Raw genomic sequence first — 22,082 nt, 5'->3', positions numbered from 1 at the left:
TTGCGTAATGTCTTATAAAAAAGAGGGGTATCCCGTGAGGGCAAGATGCAAGACTGAGTGTTACAATTGGGAGTTCTTGAATGTTGCAATTGTGAGATATATGCCTTTAAGATTGGGGTGACCAATATATTTAGAATTCAGAAATGGAAAAAGGAACACTCATGCGATATTGGTGCAGACTATAATAATCACAGAAGCACCACCCAAAAATTTATTGCTTCCCTGATTAATGACAAGTGACACTTCGTGTTACAAACCAAAAGAAATAGTGAACGATTTAGCTTGAGATTATGGGTTAGAGGTACCATATTAGAACGCATGGCAAGGGAAGGAAGTAGCAGTATCTGAAGTACATGGATATCAAGAGTTGGCATACAACCAATTACCTCCATATATTAACTGCTTGTTAGAGGCAAACTTGAGAAGTCATGTATTCGGACACGTATGGCCCAATGGAAGGTTTCACCGCTTATTCAGAAGTTTTCATGCGTCACTGCATGACTTTAAATTTGGATGCCACCCACTCCTTTTTAGTGATGGAACAACATGGATGGCACATTTCCTAGGGACCCATACTTGCTTCTACCTCAATGGATGGGCAAGGCAAAATCTTTCCAATAGCTTATGCCATTGTAGATGTTGGAAATAACGACAATTGGTTGTGGTTTATGGAAATTCTCAAGGTTGCTTTTGTTAAACAATCACATTTGTGTCAGATAGACACCATGACTTGATTGATACTGTGTTGCATGTGTTTGAGAATCCTAAGCATTAATTTTGTGGACACCATATAGTAGAGAATTTCAAGAGGGATATGAGGCACTTTCGCATAGATGTAAATAAGGCAATTTTTAATGCTTTTCAAGGCGCCACATGAGTATACCACTTTCTCGTCTACTAGGACTCTGAAAATAGCAACAATTAGTTGTGATTTTTATGTCATACATTCTCGCTAATGTGGCTCCTTGGAAAGGACTAACAATTGCATTCTTCGCATCAGTGCGAAAGTGCCTCATATCCCTCTTGAAGTTCTCCACTATGTGGCATTCTCAAAATGAATACTTAGGATTCTAAAACACATGCAAGACATTATCATGCAAGACATTGTCAATCAAGCCATGGTGTTTATTTATTTATTATTTTTTGAGTGTGACCATGGTGTTTATTTGACACAAATGTGATTGAACATTATGTACAAATAGAGACCTTGAGGCTTTCTAGAAACCACAATCAATTGTCGCTATTTTCAGCGTCTACAATAACATAAGGAACTGGGAACATTTCACCTTGCCCATCAATTGATGTAAAAGCGACTAAGATTATCAGGGATCACACCTTCAATGCTGCTCCATAAATAAAGAGGAATGGGCGGCACCAAATTGAAAGCATATAGTGATGCATGGAAACTCATGAATAAGCAGCAAAATCTTCCATCGAGCCATAGATGTTTTGATACATGACTTTCCTGGTTCGTTTATAATATTATTCAGGTAATTGGTTGTAAGTCTCCTCTTGGGATCCATGTAGTTTAGTTACTGCTACCTCCTTCCCTAGCCATACTTTAGTACCTCTAACTTATAATCTCGAGCTAAACTGTTTACCATTTCTTTAGGTTTCTAACTCGAGGTGTCAGTCAACTTGTCTTTAATCAGGGAAGCAATAAACTTTTGGGTAGCTCGTTTCTGAACATTATGGTTTGTGGCGATCACGAGTGTTCCCTTTTGCATTTCTTGATTTTGAATATATTGGTCGCCCCAATCTTAAGGACATATATATCCCAATTGCAACTTTCATCCTTGCATTTGTCCTCATGCGGTACCCCTCATTTTTATAGGACGGTATGCAAAATGATTTTCCATGGCAAACTTGCTAAGAGTTTCTCGGTCATCAAGAGAAAGAACCTCGTGCTCTACCCCAGCTAAAGCATTCTCCTAATACTTTGTTCATTGGTAGATTCAAGAGCACTAGAGGGCGTTGTGAGTCTCACATATTCATTTACCCTAGAATAGTACAATGTGAGTATTTTTAATATCATACAGGAATATAGAAATTCAAGTGAAATGGGCATATTTACATATATATATATTTCTACCGTGTGATAGGATGGACTGTGGAACTTCCACTCCTATGCTTAATGCGAACACATGTATAGATGACTATAACATTTCAGTTGTCATGTGCACTCAACAATCTCTCCATATCATTGTCAATAAAATAGGGTTATAGGGAATATCCAAATTCCTTGGATGAAATACCTCAGTGAAACAATGTGCATGTCAATTGAGAATCAATTCCACTATATGCTTCCTCATCTCATCTAACTTTGTGCTACAATTAGCAAGAAAATTACATGCCTCACCGCTGAGATTGTCTATCGTCATCAACATGTGTGGAATCCACCACCATATCTACAATAAATCAAATGGTTATTTCCCATGCTTTTTGTGTCCTACATATAATTGGAAAAGAAAAGGAAAAACTAATAAAATTGCAATGGACACTAACATTACCAGTGAAAAAGTGTGTCATGTAAACTTGGTTTTTGACATTAACTCGGTCCATATTTAAGTGCTTAAGCTACTCTGATATTTGATTTTAAACAGTGCTTGCTGTTCTCAAATAAAAACAATGCTCAATTCATTTGAATCACAATACATGTATCGAGCACCAGAACTTTGGTTCATACATAAATTTCTTGTTCTTGAATGAAAATAAGCATCATATCAAGTTCAGATCCTAATATGGTATGGACATTCAATATTTTCCATTCGTATATTCATCAGGGTTCATCAAAGAATAATGAACAAGAAAATCTCTGGTTAGCAACAAGTGGCTACCCATAATTCATAGGAATAACATGAAACACAACCATCTGCGAGTCAGCCAAGAAATTAAGATGCTTTTAAGTAAAGACTGAGCAAGAAAGTACCAGGCAATTCTACAATATTTCTACAAGGGCTCAACGGGGTAATCCTTTTCGTATAAGGATGCCTACACATGAGAACATTGAAGTATGCATGAGCTTAGGAATGCAACCCAAGTTTAAAGGATGAAGAACATGTCTTGACGTTAATATATTGGAAACATGGACACGAACAATAAAATTCCGGATTATGAGAGCACAAAAACGAGCATGCATAAAACCACCCATAAAAACCAAACAAGAAATTGAGATTCAGTTTATGAGAACATGAACATAGCAAGCATAAATCAAAATTAAATTGAAAAAATACCTTTGATGGTGGATGGAGAGGTCTCAACTTTTGAAATCCCTAATTTCCTGATGATTGCTGCGATGGGTTTGAAATCCCGAATTTTTTGATGATGGCTGTGTGGGGGAAGAAGAATGGCTCGAGCTTGCAGAGGGAGCTCTTCGTGAGGGTAGTTTTAGAGAGAAAAAGAAAGGAGAGAGAGAGAGAGAGTGTTAAGAGTAGAGGGAGTTTTAGGGAGAGAAAATGGAAAGCGAGGGGGGGAGAGAAATGTAGTTAACAGAGACAGAGTCAAGTGACAGGAGGTTTTGATTTGTGGGTGGAAGATTTTCAAATCAAAATTTCAATTCCATTTAATAAGGGCATTGTTGTTCTAAAGTATACTGAAAAGTGGTCTGAGGAGTAAGTGAGGCAAAAATAAGTTTTTTGGGGTAATGAGCGTAGGGGACTTCTCAACGGGGGGGTATTTTGGGGAGACTGTTATAACTGGCAGGTATTCCATAATTTTCCGATGATTATATCAAAATTCAACCAAACAGCAGATAGCAGTTATCTCATGCAATATTATACAAAATATATTAATTCTAGATAAATTGAGATGCTCAAGATAGATTTACTTATCAATCAAACAAGGCCTTTAGTGTTTTCTTTTGCTAATCCTGAAGATATTGGCAAGTTATGGCTGTTTCTGAGATGTTTCAAAGCTGGTTTCTGGTTTGAGGGTAAACATGTCTAGAACCAAACTCCTGGCTCATAGGATGGGATGTGGTACAGACCAAAGTCCAGGCAAATACTTGGGCCTCCCATTCTGTGTCCACAAGTCCAAAAGAGTCACAGTGTAATAGTATTTAGAGATGATTTAGAGAAGGCTAGCAGCTTTAAATGTAGATTTCTCTCCTTTGGGGGACGCATTACCCATCAACACTCTTGCTTGTAACATCTTCTAAATGTCTCAGTTTCATATGCTATGCAAATTGTCTGGAAGTTAAAAGGTTCATTTAAAAATTTCCTAAGGAGTGATGCTGGAGACACTCAGAATTACCATCTTGAAAACTGGGACAAAGTTTTCCTACCTAAACAGGAGGAAGTCCTGGGTGTGAGGAGACTCGATACTGCCCTTGGCAAGTAGTGGTGGCGCTATATCATCCACCAGGACTGTCTGTGGCAATCACTTATCAAACAGGGCTATGGTACTGCTCCTTCAGGATGGTTGCCCTGATCTTTCCCCAGCGCTAGATAATATTGGGGATGGAAGGCGAAAGATAATGTTAAACAGATTTTTTACAGCCACATTCGTTTTGCTGCCAAAAACAGTGACCATATTAGGTTTTGGAGGGACATATTTGGTGTGTATCAAAATTCTTGAAATGATCTTCCTAAGACTCTATGATTGCCTTAGACCAGATGCCACCATTCCCAACCTATTTGAAATATTTAGTGGCTGCATAATGCCATCATGTGGTATCCTTTTTACTGTAAATCCTGAACAAAGCAGAGGAGATTGAGCTTCTCGAATTGCTGGAGATCTAAATGCATGTTTCATACCATGCTGAGGAGTGGACAAGAAAGTCTGGAGTCTTAAAACTGCAGACTACTGCCCTTTGTCTCCTTTTTACAAGGCCCTCACCCCTCAAACAAGCCCCATGTTTAGGAAAGTGTGCTCTATGCTGGCGCGAGTGTCCAATCTTTCAGTTGGTTGGTGGTCCTCAATAAAGTCCTAACCTGAGATCACATCGAAAGTAGAGGTGTTCCTCTGCTCAATTGTTGTTTATTGTGCAGAGAAGAGGAGGAATCTATTGGTCGCTTGTTCATCCATGGAATGGTTGCTTCACAAGTCCTTTCATTCTTCCCCAAGTCACTCGCTCTGTTCTAGGCGACCAATCCTCCACAGAAAGCCGTGTTCAAAGCTACGTTTCCATTAAAAGGGTCTGTTCCTCCTGCATTTAGTAGTGCTTGCCATACTTTGGGTACTTTGGCTAGAACGTAATCGACAAACCTTTCAAGGCATTGAGGTCAGGATGCTCATGCGCATTGATCGCGTCAAGTCAACAATCATCTCATGGGCCTTTCTCACGAGTTCTATGACTACTCTGATCTCTTTAGCCATTGGACCCATATTATTTGGGACACTCCAAAGGCATAACGAGATCTTCTCTTTTGGATCCAACCTACCCAAGTCATGATTAAACTAAACTTTGATGAATTCTTAATAGGCAACCCAGGCCCATGAAGTGTGGACAAACATATTTAGAAACCACCTTAGTAAAATCCTTTTAACCTATTCTGGTCATGTGGGTTTGATACTCTCCACAATGGCTGAAACCTATGCTGGTCACGTGGTCCAGTTACATTGATAAATTGAAGGATGCGATGAAAGTTTACATGCGTGATAATTGCTTTTAGTTCTCTTCTAGTCATTTTTCATGGGGGTGCTGCCAAACGTCTTTCTCACCTAATCACATTTAATTTGTTACCCTCTTAAGTGGCTCTGACAAGTGCTGAAGAGACACTCAGCTCACATTATAGCCTTTGTGTTTACTCTCTCTGTTTTTCCAATAATGCTTTTATGCTTATGTGAATTGAGTGGGAAATTCCTAGTGGCCCTGGGACTCTCTATCCTTAGGGGAACCCTCTACTCCAAGAGTTCCAGGGGAAGGACTTCTCGTTGCCTATGCTGTCCAGTTGAGATTTAGGTTGAATGGTTGAAGATGAGACCCATTATTGAGTGTAGCCATCCAACCAAGTCAAGCTTCTAGGAGGGGCCGAGACATCACAATTTATGTTTACAACTTTATAGCACCCTCCTACTCGGGAACAACTTTTACCCAGTCGTGCTTCTAGGAGGGGCCGAGAAACCACAATTTATGTTTACAAGTTTATAGCACCCTCCTACTAGGGAACAACTTTTCTTAGAATGTCCCTTAACACATAGTTCCTAATCAAACCCTACACCCTCAATTTGCAAGGGTAGGTCTACTTTTCTCTGACACACTATACATTGGGATCCTTTTTGTTTTCAACTTCTAATAATCTTGGTCTACATTTTCCAAAGTTGACTACATGTTGAATGCTTTTGTTTTCTGTGACAAAGATCATCTTGGTCTGGCTCATTGGAAGCCAATGAAATCTAACAAATTGGGGAGGTGGATTTATATGCCAAACCTCAAGTTCAAGTGCGCAGAGTGCTTTTGGACTTCCACTGTAATATTGTTCAGTTAGAAATTAAATTGGATGTACTTGCTTGTCTTTATCAATGAATGATGCACTGACTGCCTCCAAATAGCTGGGATGAGGCTCAGATGATGATGATGTACTATAGCCATCTCCATGCCTTTCTCTTGTTCATCTTTAGTTAGTCTTTGTGTTATGAGCTTTAATGGTATGGCCTGGTTCACTTGCGATCAAGGCCTTACCTGGCTGAGTTTATGTTCGCTGCCTTTATTTGTATGAAAAAAGGTGAAAATAAGAAAGTAGAACATACTATGATATTGTGATTTCTGTTATCTGCTGATCAGGGGCTGAAATATGCTATTTTTTTAAACCTATTAAAGAAAATAACTGCATGCTAACTTTTTAAAATGTTTACGATAATTGCTTCTGTTGTGCTGATTTGCTCCTTTTTCTGCAGAAATGTGAGGAACTCATAATGAGTTGCCAAACCCCCATATCGCAGAGATCATGACGCATCTGTGCTAGTATATGTCATCATGGTACATGTTTCTCTCTCTCTCTCTCTCTCTCTCTCTCTCTCTCTCTCTCTCTCTCTCTCTCTCTCTCTCTCTCTCTCTCTCTCTCGCTCTTATTAGTAGGGTTTACTTTGCATAGGCTTTCTTTTTCTTTCTTTTTCTTAGTCCCAATTGATTATGACTACCCTTGGCAAGCCGGCAACCTTTGGTGATATTGCGGTTTGAATCGGGAGGGAGTTGAAGGCGTGCTTCTGACTTGACTCTCTGTTGTTGGTGTAAGGCATAATAGGAAAGGAGGTTAAAAGCTGGGCTAACCTTTTTACAGGTATAGAGGGAACAGAGCTTTCTTTGCTTGTTGGTTGGTTGTTTTTGTATAGGGTTGCTTTTGCAGCTTGTAATCCTCGGGTTGGTGGTGGTGGCGTTTTGAGGTTGTGAATAGTGTTTTGTAACAAGAATGTGTGTTTTTTAAGTGATGTGTGATATATTTGAAGGTGGCCTTGAAGATATTTGGGTATTTTGGGGTTACATGGGTTCAGAATGCACTCCATCTAATATTGAAACTCCTGAATGTTTCCATCCAAAGTCCGTCCCTCCCACCCGAGAGAGAGAGAGACAGAGAGCTAGGAAATTCTATTTCCAGAGGGTCCGAAACTATGTTTACATGGAGAGATTTAGGAAAATACTATTAAAACGGATAAACATTAATGAGTTCATTTCACTGAAGTGCCTCGTCAGGTATTTTTCTTAAAATTGCTCTAGGTGCATTTATCCAGTGTGTGGAGTCCGGCATATGAATGGGTGCTCTAGTGCTTTAAGCCTATAACATTTCAAATTTACTAAAATGCCCTGCTTGGTATGGATACCACATTTGGAGCAAAAAGCAAAAGAAACACACGTTCTCAGTTTGAAACTTGAACAAATGATGATAGTTTCATCATTTGGCTTGGAACATTAGAGCCCAAATGGCGGTAGTTCCATCATTTGGCATGGAGTACTTGAGTCAAATGCCGTACGTTACTTGTTTTGGTACTTGTTTTCGGTACCAAACTTAGGATGAGATTTTAAATAAAAAAGCATGTTCTAGATGTGAAACCTGGAACATGATATGGCATTTGTGTTATCTTTGGCCTGTGCCACTTACGTGGGTTTAAATTATTCAAAACATTTCTGTTTGCGCAAGATTTTGTCTGGAACTGGCATTTAGAATATTTTTAACAAAGTTAGTGAGAAATTTATCCAGCACCGAAGAGATGATATACTTGAAATGTTGGTTATTTCTTTGATTTGATTTTGAAAAGCTATCAAATCCGTCATGGGTTTAAACTTGTAGAGGTACTTTTTAAGTTCGCCCCTCCAAAGATGAGTTCCATTCAAAGATGAGTTCCATTTGATAGATTAACCTTAAACATCTTGGGTATACTTTGATATTAATGATGCGACCCATATTGCCAAATGTGAGGATGATTTGAAATTTAGATCTCTTTTGTAAAACACACTTTCTTTGTGGAAGTACTATCCCAAAGATTTACATTACTAGAAAGATTTGAGGCCAGAAGACACTTAAAGGAAGAACATAGACTTGCAATTAGAGAAACTGATGTGGGAAAAACCAATGCTATCAGATTCGTTTCGGAGTCTTTTTCAGTTTGGTGAGAAAAATGAAACAATTTAGATGAAGACTCTAGATCTTTTTTTTTTTTTAAAAAAATTAATATAAATAAATTAGATATTTATGTATATGGAAAAAAATTTAAAATAATAAATTGTTTTTTTTTTAAATTACTTTTATATAGGTAGTTCTTTGCTGACAAAAGTAGCCAGAAGCTTCGGCCGAAGCAGACCGAACAGTATGAAGCAGTTCGAATCTGACTGAAGTAGCAGCACTAAGTTTCTCTTTGCTTTAGTTTATGCTTAAAATCCGAAGGTTTCGGCCCCTTCGATCGAAGTGAAGTGAATTTGATAACATTGGGAAAAACAATAAAAATAAAAATAATAATAATAATAATAAATGAGATAATATACCCTCCTCGTAATGTTTGCAAGAGTGTCCACCTAAAAAACTCTTTTAACAAGATTCAAATTCTTTACTCAAATCCAATTCTCTTCTTTTATAATGAAGGATTTCTTCCCTTTAAATACACTTAGAAAAAATAAATAAATAATCAAAATAACCCACAAAAAAAATGAACTCTCTCTTATCTTTTTCTCTAGTTCCCATACCTATATCTTCTCACATCTATCTCTTTATTTCTTCTCACATCTATCTCCTCTCTCTATCCCCTCCCAAATCCTTCCTAAAAGATTAGATCCTAATTTATTCTTCAAAATTCACTCTTAACAATTCACACACCGAAATCCTCCCACCTAACTTGTTCTAGCGCAATTCTTATTCGTAAGAAAAATAAACAAAAAAATAGTAACACTAAAATTTTGACAAATCTCTTGCTGTATTATTCTTCCGGCTTGGGAGAAGCTCGACCTCGAGCTTGAAACCAATCGAGTAATTGGCGATGTAGTTTCATCATACGCCTTCACACTTTTTTTTCAATAAGCTAATGCATAAAATACTTTTGCTCATCTTTAAGTAGAACACTGGGATCTCGAGCTCAATTGTGGTTTCTTTTTCAAGTTTTTCATAAAACTTGAGAAGTTCGGCTTAATTCCAAGATCATGTGGATGCTCATCAGATCGTGGTTCTTGTATCATGATGTGCTTGTTACATATTGGATCGGAATTTGGAATCAATTGTGGAGGGAGTTCTGTCTCTAAGGTAAAAATTGGTGCCAAATCTTTGTAATTGTGAGCATCATCTTATCCAAGAATAATGCTATCTCACTATTGCAACCGCTGATTCGTTTCACAAATTCGATTTGAACATCCTCCATGACCTTGGTCAAATTTTCCAAATTTTTTTCGAGCAGATCATCCATAACAAGATTAGCTTTCGGTGATATTGTAATGACTGGATCTTATTTACTCTGATACCAAGAGATGTAGGAAAAAATTTAAAAATAAAAAAAATAATAAAAGATAAGAGAATATACCCTCTCTCAAGGTCGGCAAGAAACTCCAACTCAAAAGATTTTTTCACAAGATCCAAATTGTTTACTCAAATCTAATTCTCTTCTTTTATAATCAGGGACTTCTTCACTTTAAATACACTTAGAATAAATAAATAAATAAATAAATAAATAAATAAATAAATAAATAAATAAATAAATAAATAAATAAATAAATAAATAAATGAATAAATAAATAAATAAATAAATAAATAAATAAATAAATAAAATATCCCACAAAAAAATAGACTCTCTTCTCTTTCTAACTCCCACACCTATCTCATCTCTCATGTCTATCTCCCTATTTCCTCTCATGTTTATCTCACAGCTTTATCCCCTCCCAAATCCATAGTAAAAAATTAGTTCATAATCTATTATCTCAATCTTTTATTTTATTTTTATTTTCTGGCTCATTATTATTTCTCTATACATCAGTTGGTATTAAAGTTTGTAAGGGAGTCCACCTTAAAAAATATTTTCACAAGATCCAAATTCATTACTCAAATCCAATTATCTTATTTTACAATGATGGACTTCTTCATTTCAAATACATTTGGACAAAAAAAACAATAAAATAAAATAACCCACCAAAAAACTCTCTCTTATCTCTTTCTCTAACTCCCATGCTTATCTCATCTCTCATGCCCATCTCCCTATTTCCTCTCACGTCTATCTCCCATCTTTATCCCCTCCCAAATCCTTCTTAAAAAATCAGTTCCTAATCTATTCTCTCAATTATTTATTTTATTTTTATTTTCTAATTGATTATTATTTCTCCCTACATTAGTAGGTATCAAGGTCTACAAGGGAGTCCACCCCAAAATATATTTTCACAAGAACCAAATTCTTTACTCAAATCTAATTTATCTTCTTTTACAAGGAGGGATTTAAATAGACTTAGATGACAATAAATAAATAAATAAAATAGTCCACAAAAAATTAGTCTCTCTCTTATCTCTTTCTCTATCTCCCATGCCTATCTCATCTCTCACGTCAATCTCCCTATTTCCTCTCACGTCTATTTCCCATCTCTATCCCCTCCCAAATTCTTAATAAAATATTAGTTCCTAATCTATTATCCCAAATCCTACCTCTTAACAACTCAATTCACCAAAATCCTCCCAGCTAACTTATCCCGACGCAATTCTTATTCCTAAGAAAAATAAACAAAAAAAAAATAACACTAAAATTTTGAAAAATCTCTTTCTGTATTAAAAAATGTGTGCAAATAACTATAGTTTCAGGTAAAATTAGAGATCTAAATGCTGGGTTGCGGTATCTTTAAGAATTTTGGAAAGAAGATTAGTGAAATTGGGGGTGCTTGATTGGTTGCTTCAATAGTGAAGAAGGATTTGAATATGAGAAGGATTTCAAATCAAGGAGATCTTCGAGCTTATGGAGAATGAAGACTGGGCGCCGAAGGGAGTGACGCTTGATGCTGATTCTGGTGTCTTCTCTACTAGAGAGGAAAAGATGGGGGTGAGGAAAAACATAGAATTAGATATGTTTGTCTCTCTCTTTAAAACAAATGGAGGGTTGGATTTCGGTTTCTCTCCTATGAGAAATAGATGGACATGAATTGGGAATATTCTTTGTTTATGAGGTGAAGGAATGATGATGGGAGTGTGAAATTGACTGAAGGTAGATCAGTGGGGAATATAGGTCCATACCAATTTTAAAAACCCTACCTGTTTTAGAAATAGTTAGTAGTTTTGCAATATGTCGGTGGGAATAGAAACTTAGAACAATAGCATAGGTTCAGGTGGTTCACCCACCTCAACTTCAACACCATTCCCAAATTGACTGAACATTGGATGGCTCTGATAGAGGGTCAAAAGTTGAAAGCCCACTATTTTGACACTTGATGATGACCCTCTTGATGGGCTTTTGGAAACCGTATACAAAGAAATTGTTGAAATGTTAAATACTTTATTTTTAATTGTGATTTTGATAAATTTGCATAACATAATTGAGAAGGTACTTGAATAGAGATATCTATTTAATTAAAGTAGTCCTTGTTGAAAAATTAGCTAAATTATGGAGTTCGGACTATATCCTCCATTCTGAAAGAGCAATATATTAAATTACTTTTGTCGATTGAAATATTTTATAGGACTCCAATCATCTATCATGAACTGACATTGCACCTTGTTGGTTGTAGATTCATTGTTGCAACTTATATGAATTTTCTTTAAATATATATGTTAACTTTTATGTGAATCTAAAAGGGTTTACAAAGAGTCGTTCTCTTTTGGATTTGCCTATTGTTGGAATTAATTATATTTGGTCAAATAATAGTCTGTCAAATTTGATCATGTCAAAGCTTGATCATTTTTTGGTTTCGAGTGATTGGGTGCTTTCCCATTAACAACAGTTAAAGGTCTTCTTAGGCTGCCTTCAGATCATGTGGTTATTCAATTATGTATTTCTAATGGGGAGGGTCGACTGAGGCTGTTTAGGATGGAGTTGGGGTGGCTTCAGGAGCATGATGAGGAATCCTTAGCCCAATACTATTGTTCGGGATAGTATGGACTTTCAACTTCATAAAAAGCTGATCAATATCAAACAAAAATTGATTGCATAGAAGAAGGAAAGTAGGTTTTATATTAAGTCCAAAATTATCAACACTTTGTTAGATATTCAATTCCTGGACCAATTTATTCAAAATTCTGGTGTTTTCTTGAAAGATAATTTGTGTAAAAGGAACGCCAAGTTGAACTCTCTGCAAGAGCTTATTAGACAAGATGAAGTTTATTAGAAACAACGGTCAAGGGTCAAGTGGGTTAAAGAGGGGGATTTGAATACTAAGTTCTTCCATGCTATTGCTAATGTTAGGAGGCAGCATAATAATACATTGGGCCAATCTATTATTGGGGATAAGGAAGGGGATATAATTACTCTAGAGAATGGTATCATTGAGCATTTCAATAACGCGTTCTCATATGAGTTTTTTTTTTAGCCTAATATGGGAGGAGTTCACTTTAAGACTCTACCTTGTCATATTGTTGACCATTTGGAAGCTGATGTTTTCATATTGAATTTAAAGCACCAATGTTTTCTATCCCTAGGGATAAAGTGCCAGGTCCAGATGAGTTTTTTTTATTCTTTTTTTTTTTTTTCCAAAAATTTTGAGGTTTGTGAGTGGATAACTTTTGGAAATGGTCAAAGAGTTTTTTAAAAGAGGGATTTTCTTTAAGAGAGTTAATTCTACGTGTATTTCCTTAATTTCTAAGAAATAGTCGTAGTGACATTAGACTCATTACTTTGTTAACTAACCTCTATAAGCTTGTGGGTAAATTTCTTGCTGAAAGGCTCAAGGTTATTCTTCATTGGGTGATTTCAGGACCTCACCTTTATCCAAGATAGGCTCATTACAGATAGTGTGCTGGTTGCGTAGAAATGTGTTCATTCTAGGCTTTTGAGTGGGGATCCAAGGGTGGTTGTTAGTTGGATATGGACAAAAACATATGATAGGGTTGAATGGAAGGTCCTTTTGAATGTTATGAATAGAATGAGGTTTGAATTGAAGTGGTGACATTGGATTTGGGAACGCCTTTCCTAAGTTCATTTTTCTATTTTGATTTATGGCAGCCCAAAAGGTTTTTTTGGGTATCTAGAGATCTTCGGCAAGGGGATCATCTTTCTCCTTTCCTATATATCATTTATGTAAAGAGCTTTAGTCTTAAGCTTCGAATGTCAAAGAGAGGGGGGCATTTCCAAGGATTTAATGTGGCTCAAGAAAGTCTAGCTATCTCACATCTTCAATATGCAGATGATACTCGCATTTTTTGAGAGGCTGACTAAGTATAATTAATCAATATATGTCGTTTTCTCATATGTTGTGAAGTGTCACTATGTTTTAAGGTGAATTTCGCTAAGATTTCTTTAATTGGGATAGGATGTGATGATAGTTTGATGGCCTCATTGGTTTTTATTTGGGCTGTAAAGTTGATTCATTTTCTTTTACCTATCTCGGCATATCTATTTCTATTTAGAGGCTCCTAATCTCTGCTTGGGATAAAATGACTGAGAGAGTTCAATGTAAGTTGGATATTTGGAAACCTAAATATCTTTCTTTGGGAAGTAGGATTATGTTAATTAAGGCTTATTTAGCGAATCTACCAATTTATCTGATGTTGATGCTGCAGATGCCACAAGTTGTGGCTTAGAGAATGAGTGTATGATGCATAACTTTATATGGAGATCTTTTAATTAAAGTGCAGTTCCATTTGTTGAAGTGAGATAGAGTGTATACACTAAAGGGTGAGTACGACCTTGGAATCAGGAGGATTTTCTCGTTTAATACAACCCTATTATTTTAATGGTGGTGGACTATTCATCGTTAGGACCAGCTGTGGTGTAGGATTGGCTAAGTATGGGATGAATAGGCATGACCTTTGGATTGGACGAGGTAGACAAAGTTCAAATAACTCTTTTATGTAGAAAACAATTTACTCAACAAAACAAATTGTTGAGAGGAATGTGAGATGGATGATTAAAAGAGAGTTAATATTTCATTTTGGCTTAATAAGTGGTTGGGGGATAGGTCATTGAAATTCGCTTTTTCGGATCTTTTGGAAAGAGTTTCATGCCCTCAAGCCAAGGAATCAAAGGTGGTAGAGGGAAGGGGCAGCCGATTGGTATGGAATATTATTTTTCTTTATAATAGAATTCCTAGTGGGTTCTTCAATCAATTTCTTTCCTTAATGCAAAGTTTGGCCTCAATTTAAATTTCAGAACATGTGGCGGATGAAATAATATGGGAGTTGAAAAATGATGGATTGTTTTAAGTGAAATCTGTCTATAGGTTACTTTTTCATGATCGGTGGAGATGGGTAGATCACAACTTATCTAATATTTGGAGGTGGACTATTCCCCATAAGGTCCAAGCTTTTATTTGGATGGCTTTGCAAGATAAAATTTTGACAATAGATAATCTTATTAAGAGAGGAAAGGTTTTTCCAAATGTTTGCTTGATGTGCTTCATTGCTAATTATGAAATTGTCTATACTTTATTTATTTATTTGTAGATAGGATAATATTTCCTTGATTAAGCATGTTGTATTATTTCTTTTCATTTTTTGGATACTACTGCTGTATACATAAATGGGATTTTCTCCCACAAGTTTAATACAAATACAATATTTTTCTGCATGGAAATAGAGTTATGGTTAGTCCTGCGATACCACTCTTTTAAAATCAGTATCTGAATACTGTCCTGCAAAACTGCCCACCAACACAGAAGCCTCCCTTCAAAAACCACCTACAGAAACTACCCTCCTGCAAAACCGTTTGTAACCACCATCTCAAAAGCTACTCATTAAAACCTCCATCTGAAATAAGTTTTAGAAACAGATATGATCTTGTTACTTTTCTCGTGAACTGTTGAAGAACTGCCATCGATATTTGAGGTCTGATCAGAGCTCTCTTAATCTTTTTTCACATATAAATCGGTCAGTCTTTCACCTCCTTTCCTATTTTTTGAATCCACAAGAAATTTTTTGGTAAGTTTTTCTTCCCAGTGTTTTCGACTTGTTTTTTATTTTTTGGCCATCGCTTTCTGGCTATCCTTTTGTGACATTTGTGGTTATCTGCATCTCTCTCTTTCTGGTTATCTGTGCCTCTCTCTTACTCTTTCTCTCTCTCTCTCTCTCTGCGTATACCGTTTCTCTCCATCGACTTTTCTCTATCGATTTTTTCTTCAAGCTTTTTGTTTTTTCTTTTTGACGGTGCAAAGTCCACTTTGCCGCTAAATTTAGATAGTGCAAAACTTCCACCCACTTTGTACAAAAGTTTTCACTACAAAACCTTGAAGGACCACTGATGGACCAGACTATTTAACTATTCCACTTGAGCTATTCATGCATAATTTTGTATCTCTCTTATGATTTATATCAATCATTGTTATACCGGCTTCCCATAATGGAAAAGCCATGATCTTATCTACTGTCTATTAAACTCAATAGACATTGAGTCTATTTTGAGAAACTTGAGGCTCTTCACATGGTATTAGAAACCACATGATCCAAATAAACATTATTGACAATTAACATTATTAATTCCAGAACAAAAATTTCCAGTATCTCTCTTCTCTGTTACATTACCAAAAAATAAAGTTTATTGGCTCAATAGTTGTTGAGTCAAGTCAGCTTTTAGAGGGAAGCTTCCCTTGCAATCTATCATGACTGCTGGTATTGGATTAATTGGTCTAACACCACTGTCTGCTGGTACCGCTTCTTTATCAGTCACTCTTATAATGGAACAACTCCAATGGTTTCTCTCACAATCCCAATTGTCAAACATATTTGCATCTACTTATTCAGGTAAATATTGTTTCAGCTTCCTGGTTGGTTGCCATATGACAGCCAATGAGTCTATTCTTGTTGACTGTAAACTTTGTTTTGATATTATTTATACTGTTGATGGTACCGTTATGAAAATTTCTACTCCTTGTAAATTGAATGTGTCTGGTGTTTATCATGTTCCCTCAATTGGTATGAATCTACTTTTTGTTGGTCAGATTACCCGTTCCAATTATATTGTCGTATTCACTCCCTTTGGAATTCATGTGTAGGATATGCAGTTGGGAAAACTAATTGAGACTGGGCATAAAGTTGACGATCTCTACTGTATGGACCATCTTCATTTAAACACTCCTACTGAAACCTATGACTGTACTACAATATTTGATAAAAACTCTTGGTGGCATTAATGTCTGGGTCATATTTCTACCTCTTGGTTAGAAGTTTTTTTTTCTCGTCGCATTATTGATTTCATTTCTTTTAAAACTCTCTCTACTCTTAAAGATTGTGAGTCGTGTAAACTTTTTAAAATGCATGCATTGCCATTCCATCGCAGCAAGTCAATTTATGTTTTTATATTTGATCTAGTGTATACTACTGTCTTGGGACCAACTCCTCTTGCATCAAAGATGGGGTTACGATATTATGTCATTTTTATTGATGATCACACTAGATATACTTAGGTCTTTCTTATAAATAACTGCAATGAATTATATGACATCTTTGTTCGGTTTTATTCATATATTGAAACTCAATTTTCTATCAAAATCAAAGCCTTACGATCAAATTCCTTAAAGGGGGGGTGGGGGGGGCGAGGGGAGTATATTAGTGAGATGTTTCAAAAGTTTATTTCTGACAAGAATATTAAACACCAAAAATCTTGTCCATATACTCTTGAACAAAATGACATTGCTTAAGGTAAAAGCCATCATATTTTAGAAATTACACGAGCTATTCTTTTGTCAGCTTTAGTTCCAAAAGGTTTTCTAGGAAGAAGCTGTTCACTCATTTGTTTACTTGATGAATATTATTCCCTCTAATATATTGTCTAGATGTTCCCCTTTTGAACAACTGTTTGCTCAATTCCCAGACTATTTTATTCTTCATGTTTTTTGTTGCACTTGCTTTGTTATGTTGTCAGCATCTAAACGAGATAAATTGTCAGCCAAAGCAGTTAAATGTTTTGTCTTGGGTTATCCTGACCACCAAAAGGGATATAGATGTTACGACCCTTTGACTAAGAAACTTTTGGTATCCCGACATGTGGTATTTTCTGAGCACATTCTTTTTCATTCCCATCTACTTGCTGCTGACATCTCTTCCACTTCTTTTCTAGTCCTTTTATCTGATGATGCTTATGATGTCTCTAGAATCTCACCCATATCTATTGTAGATTGTCCAGTTATAGAACACTCAACTATCTCACCCATACCTATTGTAGATGGTCCAGTTATATAACACTCAACTGTTGCTAATGAACCACTTTAGACACATGCACCTGTTGTAACCATGAATTTGTCTTACCTGCTCACTTTGTTGATTATGAAACATGTTTACCGATGTATTGCACCTTTCTTGCTTCTGTTTATTCTTACTCTGAGCCGCATGCTTATGAGGAAGCTGCCACACAACATGAGTGTCAAAATGCTATGGTAAAATAAATGACCGTCCTTGATAGAATACATGCTTGGGATCTTGTCCCTCTTCATAAAGATAAAAGTGTCATTGGCTGCTGGTGGGTGTACAAAATCAAAACTAAAGTTGATGACAATATTGGGCGTTATATGGCACGATTTATACATAAAGGTTATAATCAATAATTTCAGATTGATTTTGCTGAAACCTTTTACCCTTGTTGCCTACATGACTACCTTTAGCACTCTAATTTATGTGGTCGTTGTTCGCCAATGGCCGCAATATCAACTCGATGTCAAAAATGTATTTCTTAATGGCGATCTTACAGAAGAAGTTTATATGAAGTTACCTCTTGGAGTTTTAGATCCTGATAATAGAGTTTGTTGACTACGGCGCACATTCTATGAGATTAAACAATTTCCTCGTGCTTGGTTTGAAAATTTTAGTTTTGTTGTTGTTTCCGCAGGTTTTCGACATAGCTTTCATGACTCTGCTATGTTTGTCGCAGTCACACTAAGAGGACGTACAATTCTTCTATTCTATATTGATGATATGATTATATCTGGTGATGATGAGGCCACCATTCATCTGATCAAGTAACAACTTAGTAAGCTTTCGAGATGAAAGATTTGAGATTCTTAAAATATTTTTGAACTTAGAAGTTGCTTATTCACCTGGTAGGTATTTGCTTTCTCAACTTACGTATGCCTCAGATATTGCCTGTCGAGCTCGTCTGGCTGATGATAGAAAGCATGTTGACACACCTACTAAGTTGAATGTCAAACTTTGTTTTATAGATGGTGAGCTCCTTCATGATCCTACATTTTACAAAGAGCTTGTTGGAAGATTGATTTATCTGACTATCTCTTTATTGGACATTACTTATGATATTAATCTTATCAGTCAATTATTCAGTGCCCCTTCTTCTGTCCACCTAACAACCGTTTTATGTATTATTCATTATATTCAAGGCATGCTTGATCATGTTCTATTATTCTCTTCATCTTTCACTCTTAAGCTTCATGTTTACATTGAATCTGACTTTGCAGGGGACACTACCGATCGAAAGTCTGCTATGGGTTTTTGTATTTTTTTGGAGATTCCCTTATTTTTAAGAAGCGCAAGAAGCAAAAATGTATTGCTCAGTCCACAAATGAAGCTAAGTATCGAGCCATGACTCAAACAACAATAGAGATTGTCTGGCTTCGATGATTATTAGTTAACTTGGGTGTGAAATCTTCTTCTTCTACTCCCTTATATTGTGATAACAAAAATATTATTTCATGAGTGTACAAAGCATATTGAAGTAGATAGTCATTTTGTTCAACATGAATATTTAGCGGCGATAATCTCTCTGCCATATATCTCATTTTCCGTGCAATTTGTTGACTTCTTTAAGAAGTCCCATAATGCTCCTCATTTCTCAAGCCTTGTTTCCAAACTCTCATTGGTTCGCTTCCGACCATCACAAGTTTCAAAGGGAGTGTGAAATTGTATATACTTTATTTATTTATTTATTTTGTAGATAGGATAATATTTTCCTGATCAAGTAGGCTATACTATTTTTTTCCTTTTTTGTATACCACATTTTTATACATAAATGGGATTTTCTCCCACAAGTTTAACACTAAAATATAATATTTTTCTACACCAATTTGCTTCTAGAGTGTGGAATTGGTGTTTCCAATAACTTGGTATACCTTGGGTTTGTCCTTCTAATATTTTAGGCATTCTCACACAATTTTCCTTTGTTCAAGTATTTGAAGTTGGTAAGACGATTTGGATGACTCTAAGAGGAGAGGTTCTATGGGAAATATGGAAAGAAAGAAATTATTGAACCTTTAAAGGTCTTTGTTGCCATTTGATAGAATTTTGATTAATATCTACATACCTGATGGAGTTAGCTATCCATCACAAAAGAGGGTTGGGGAGTGTCGGCGATTGATCATTGTTTGAATCTTTCAAATCTTTCTAAGATGAGGAGGGTGAAGTATCGACCCCGGTCCATTTGGGTACCACTATTACAAGGGTGCTATAAATTAAATTTCGATGGAAGTTCGTTTAACAATCCAGGAGTTACAATATTTTTTTTTTGTTGGGTGGGGGGAGATTGGAATGTGACCGTTCTTTTTGGTTATGCGGATCCTTGTGAAAGGGCTGCGGCTAATTATTTAGAGACGAGCACTGTTTTGCAAGGCTTAAAGTTGGTTTATGAGAAATTGAGGGGGGAGCTATGTGTAGTGGAGGGTGACTCCTTACAAACCATTCTTTAGTGTAAGAACGAGCCATGGGTACCTTGGCAGCTTTGCCATTACTGACTGCAAATTGTGGATTTAGTCGATAGTTTGAGAGTTTATTTCGAATATATTTATGAGGATAACGATGATTAGCTAATTCGTGGCAAAAAGTGGGGCTTCTCTTGTTTATTTGGTTATTTTTTATGATGTGACATCTTTTTTGCAACCTTTTGTTTTCTCAATGATTACAGCAATAAAATTTTGAAATATTGTCAAAAAAAAAAAACTGAAAGACATAAAAAGATAAGCATAATCAAATTAAACTTGAGAGAGTAAAATCATGTTGTGGCAGGATGATCAAGAAAAGAAAAGTTGTTTATTTGCATGTGAAAAAAAAGAAGAAAATACCCTATTTTTATGAAGTTCAAATACAAAGTGCTTTCTTCTATGGAGTTCAAGTTAGAAGTCTACACAGATGCAATACTCGCCAAACAAGTTGTCAACTTTCAACTTCCAATAGCTTTTATTTGACTGTTATAATATAAAAATAATAGTAATGATAATGAGTTTTATTAGCTCTAATAACATAAACATAATGAGTGTGTTTTGTATAAGGTGGCAACCTTATTTGTAGAAATAAAGTTGTGATACTATGTACTCTTTATTTTAATTAGATAGTGTAGATTTGATACATCTTTTAAGACATTAAATAATACTATTTCTTTTAAGATAGTGCCAAACCTGTACCATTCAAATAATATGGATGATGTAGATTATTGCAACCTTGCTTCTAAAAGTAAGATTGTAACTTTATGTAAATGTTATCCAAACATACTATAATAAGGACGACTATAGGAGAGCGAAATCTAATGCAAATGTTACTTACAACTTTTACGAATAGCTGTAAGCACCATCTAAATAGTATAAATTGTATCTTACTTTTAGCACTTGTATTGTTTATATCGATATTATCGAGAGTTGATTGGACCGGTTGGTCAGATAAGGCAAATGGCCCTTATAATGCATGCTTCTCTCAAGAGGAAAAAAAACAAGCCGGTCTAGCAAAATTTGTTGGACCGGCTTCATTTTTAAAATGAAGAATGAATCTTGTTTGGCACTATGAATGCCCGAGTGGTCTTAATGGGGACTACAAGATGGTCTGATGTGGTTTGGTGTTTAAAATGAAGTTGGTCCAACACAATAAGTATTGGGCCGGCTTCAATAGAGTCCAAGAGTCGGTGTGGCACACTATGTGTCAATCTAAAACAAGGAAATTTTTTATCAAAGTACCTATTAGAGATAGAGTATACATCATTTAACTCGATTGGAACTATTTGAACTCAAGACCATGTATTTTTTATGGGATTTTGTAATTAAATTACAAGGAATCGGTAAAATGTTAAATTGTTCATCTCTCTTAGGTAATTTGATAAATTCCCTATAAAAAAAATAAAGGGTGAGACAAACGTGGGTCATATGGAGTATTTTTGTTAAACTGATTTTTTTTTCACTTGGGAGTGGGTGTAAAAATAAATAGTATTGTGGTTACTAATGTGGTTTAAAAACAATTGACTGGGGGTGCATACCTATAGTCTAGGGAATATATAAATAAATAAATAAATAAATAAATAAATATATATATTTATATATATATATGGAAAATGATCGTATGAGCCAATGGGCTCACAAGTAAAAGTGAGCCCAGATTGAATCTGGGCCGTGATGATTATGGATGCTTAATAGTGTTTGAATTTTAAACTTGTTTTTATAAAAAATCCCTTGAAATTTTAAACTTGGTTTTATAAAAAATAGGTGAATATTCAAAACATATCAAAAAAATATTTTACATGAAAGAAATTGACCAAAATACCCAGGTAAAGATTCAGGGGTATTTTGATCAATTTGGTTTTTTGTGGATTATTTTTTTTATATTTTTATTAGGTGTGGCTTGATG

General features: G+C 35.7%; 1 protein-coding gene and 1 long non-coding RNA gene across 3 annotated transcripts in view; both read left to right on the top strand.

The window, feature by feature from the left end:
- Positions 1 to 7,407, top strand: part of LOC18423815 (microtubule-associated protein 70-2) — a 31,295-nt gene extending 23,888 nt beyond the window's left edge. Inside the window, exons 11-12 of one of the 2 annotated variants that reach the window (XR_016054432.1) lie at positions 6,838 to 6,919; positions 7,091 to 7,407. Coding sequence is in view for 1 of the 2 variants with exons in the window: in XM_011629785.3 (XP_011628087.1) it covers positions 6,838 to 6,856 (19 nt within the window). In the remaining variant the exon portion in view is untranslated. Of the gene's footprint in view, positions 1 to 6,837 lie in introns of both variants that reach the window. The other variant, XM_011629785.3, reaches the window with a different exon arrangement.
- Positions 7,408 to 18,572: 11,165 nt separating this feature from the next.
- On the top strand, positions 18,573 to 19,200 carry LOC148782433 (uncharacterized). The gene is made up of 2 exons (XR_016054431.1): positions 18,573 to 18,691; positions 18,941 to 19,200. It is a non-coding gene; the product is annotated as an uncharacterized LOC148782433 (long non-coding RNA).
- Positions 19,201 to 22,082: the final 2,882 nt, after the last annotated feature.

Source organism: Amborella trichopoda, chromosome 4, assembly GCF_054954075.1.
Source record: "Amborella trichopoda isolate Santa Cruz 75 chromosome 4, AtrichopodaSantaCruz75HAP2 v2.0, whole genome shotgun sequence".
In the NCBI taxonomy this organism is placed as follows: Eukaryota; Viridiplantae; Streptophyta; class Magnoliopsida; order Amborellales; family Amborellaceae; genus Amborella; species Amborella trichopoda.
The sequence above is the reverse complement of the archived record's forward strand: the minus strand, read 5'-3'. Positions and strand labels throughout refer to the sequence as shown.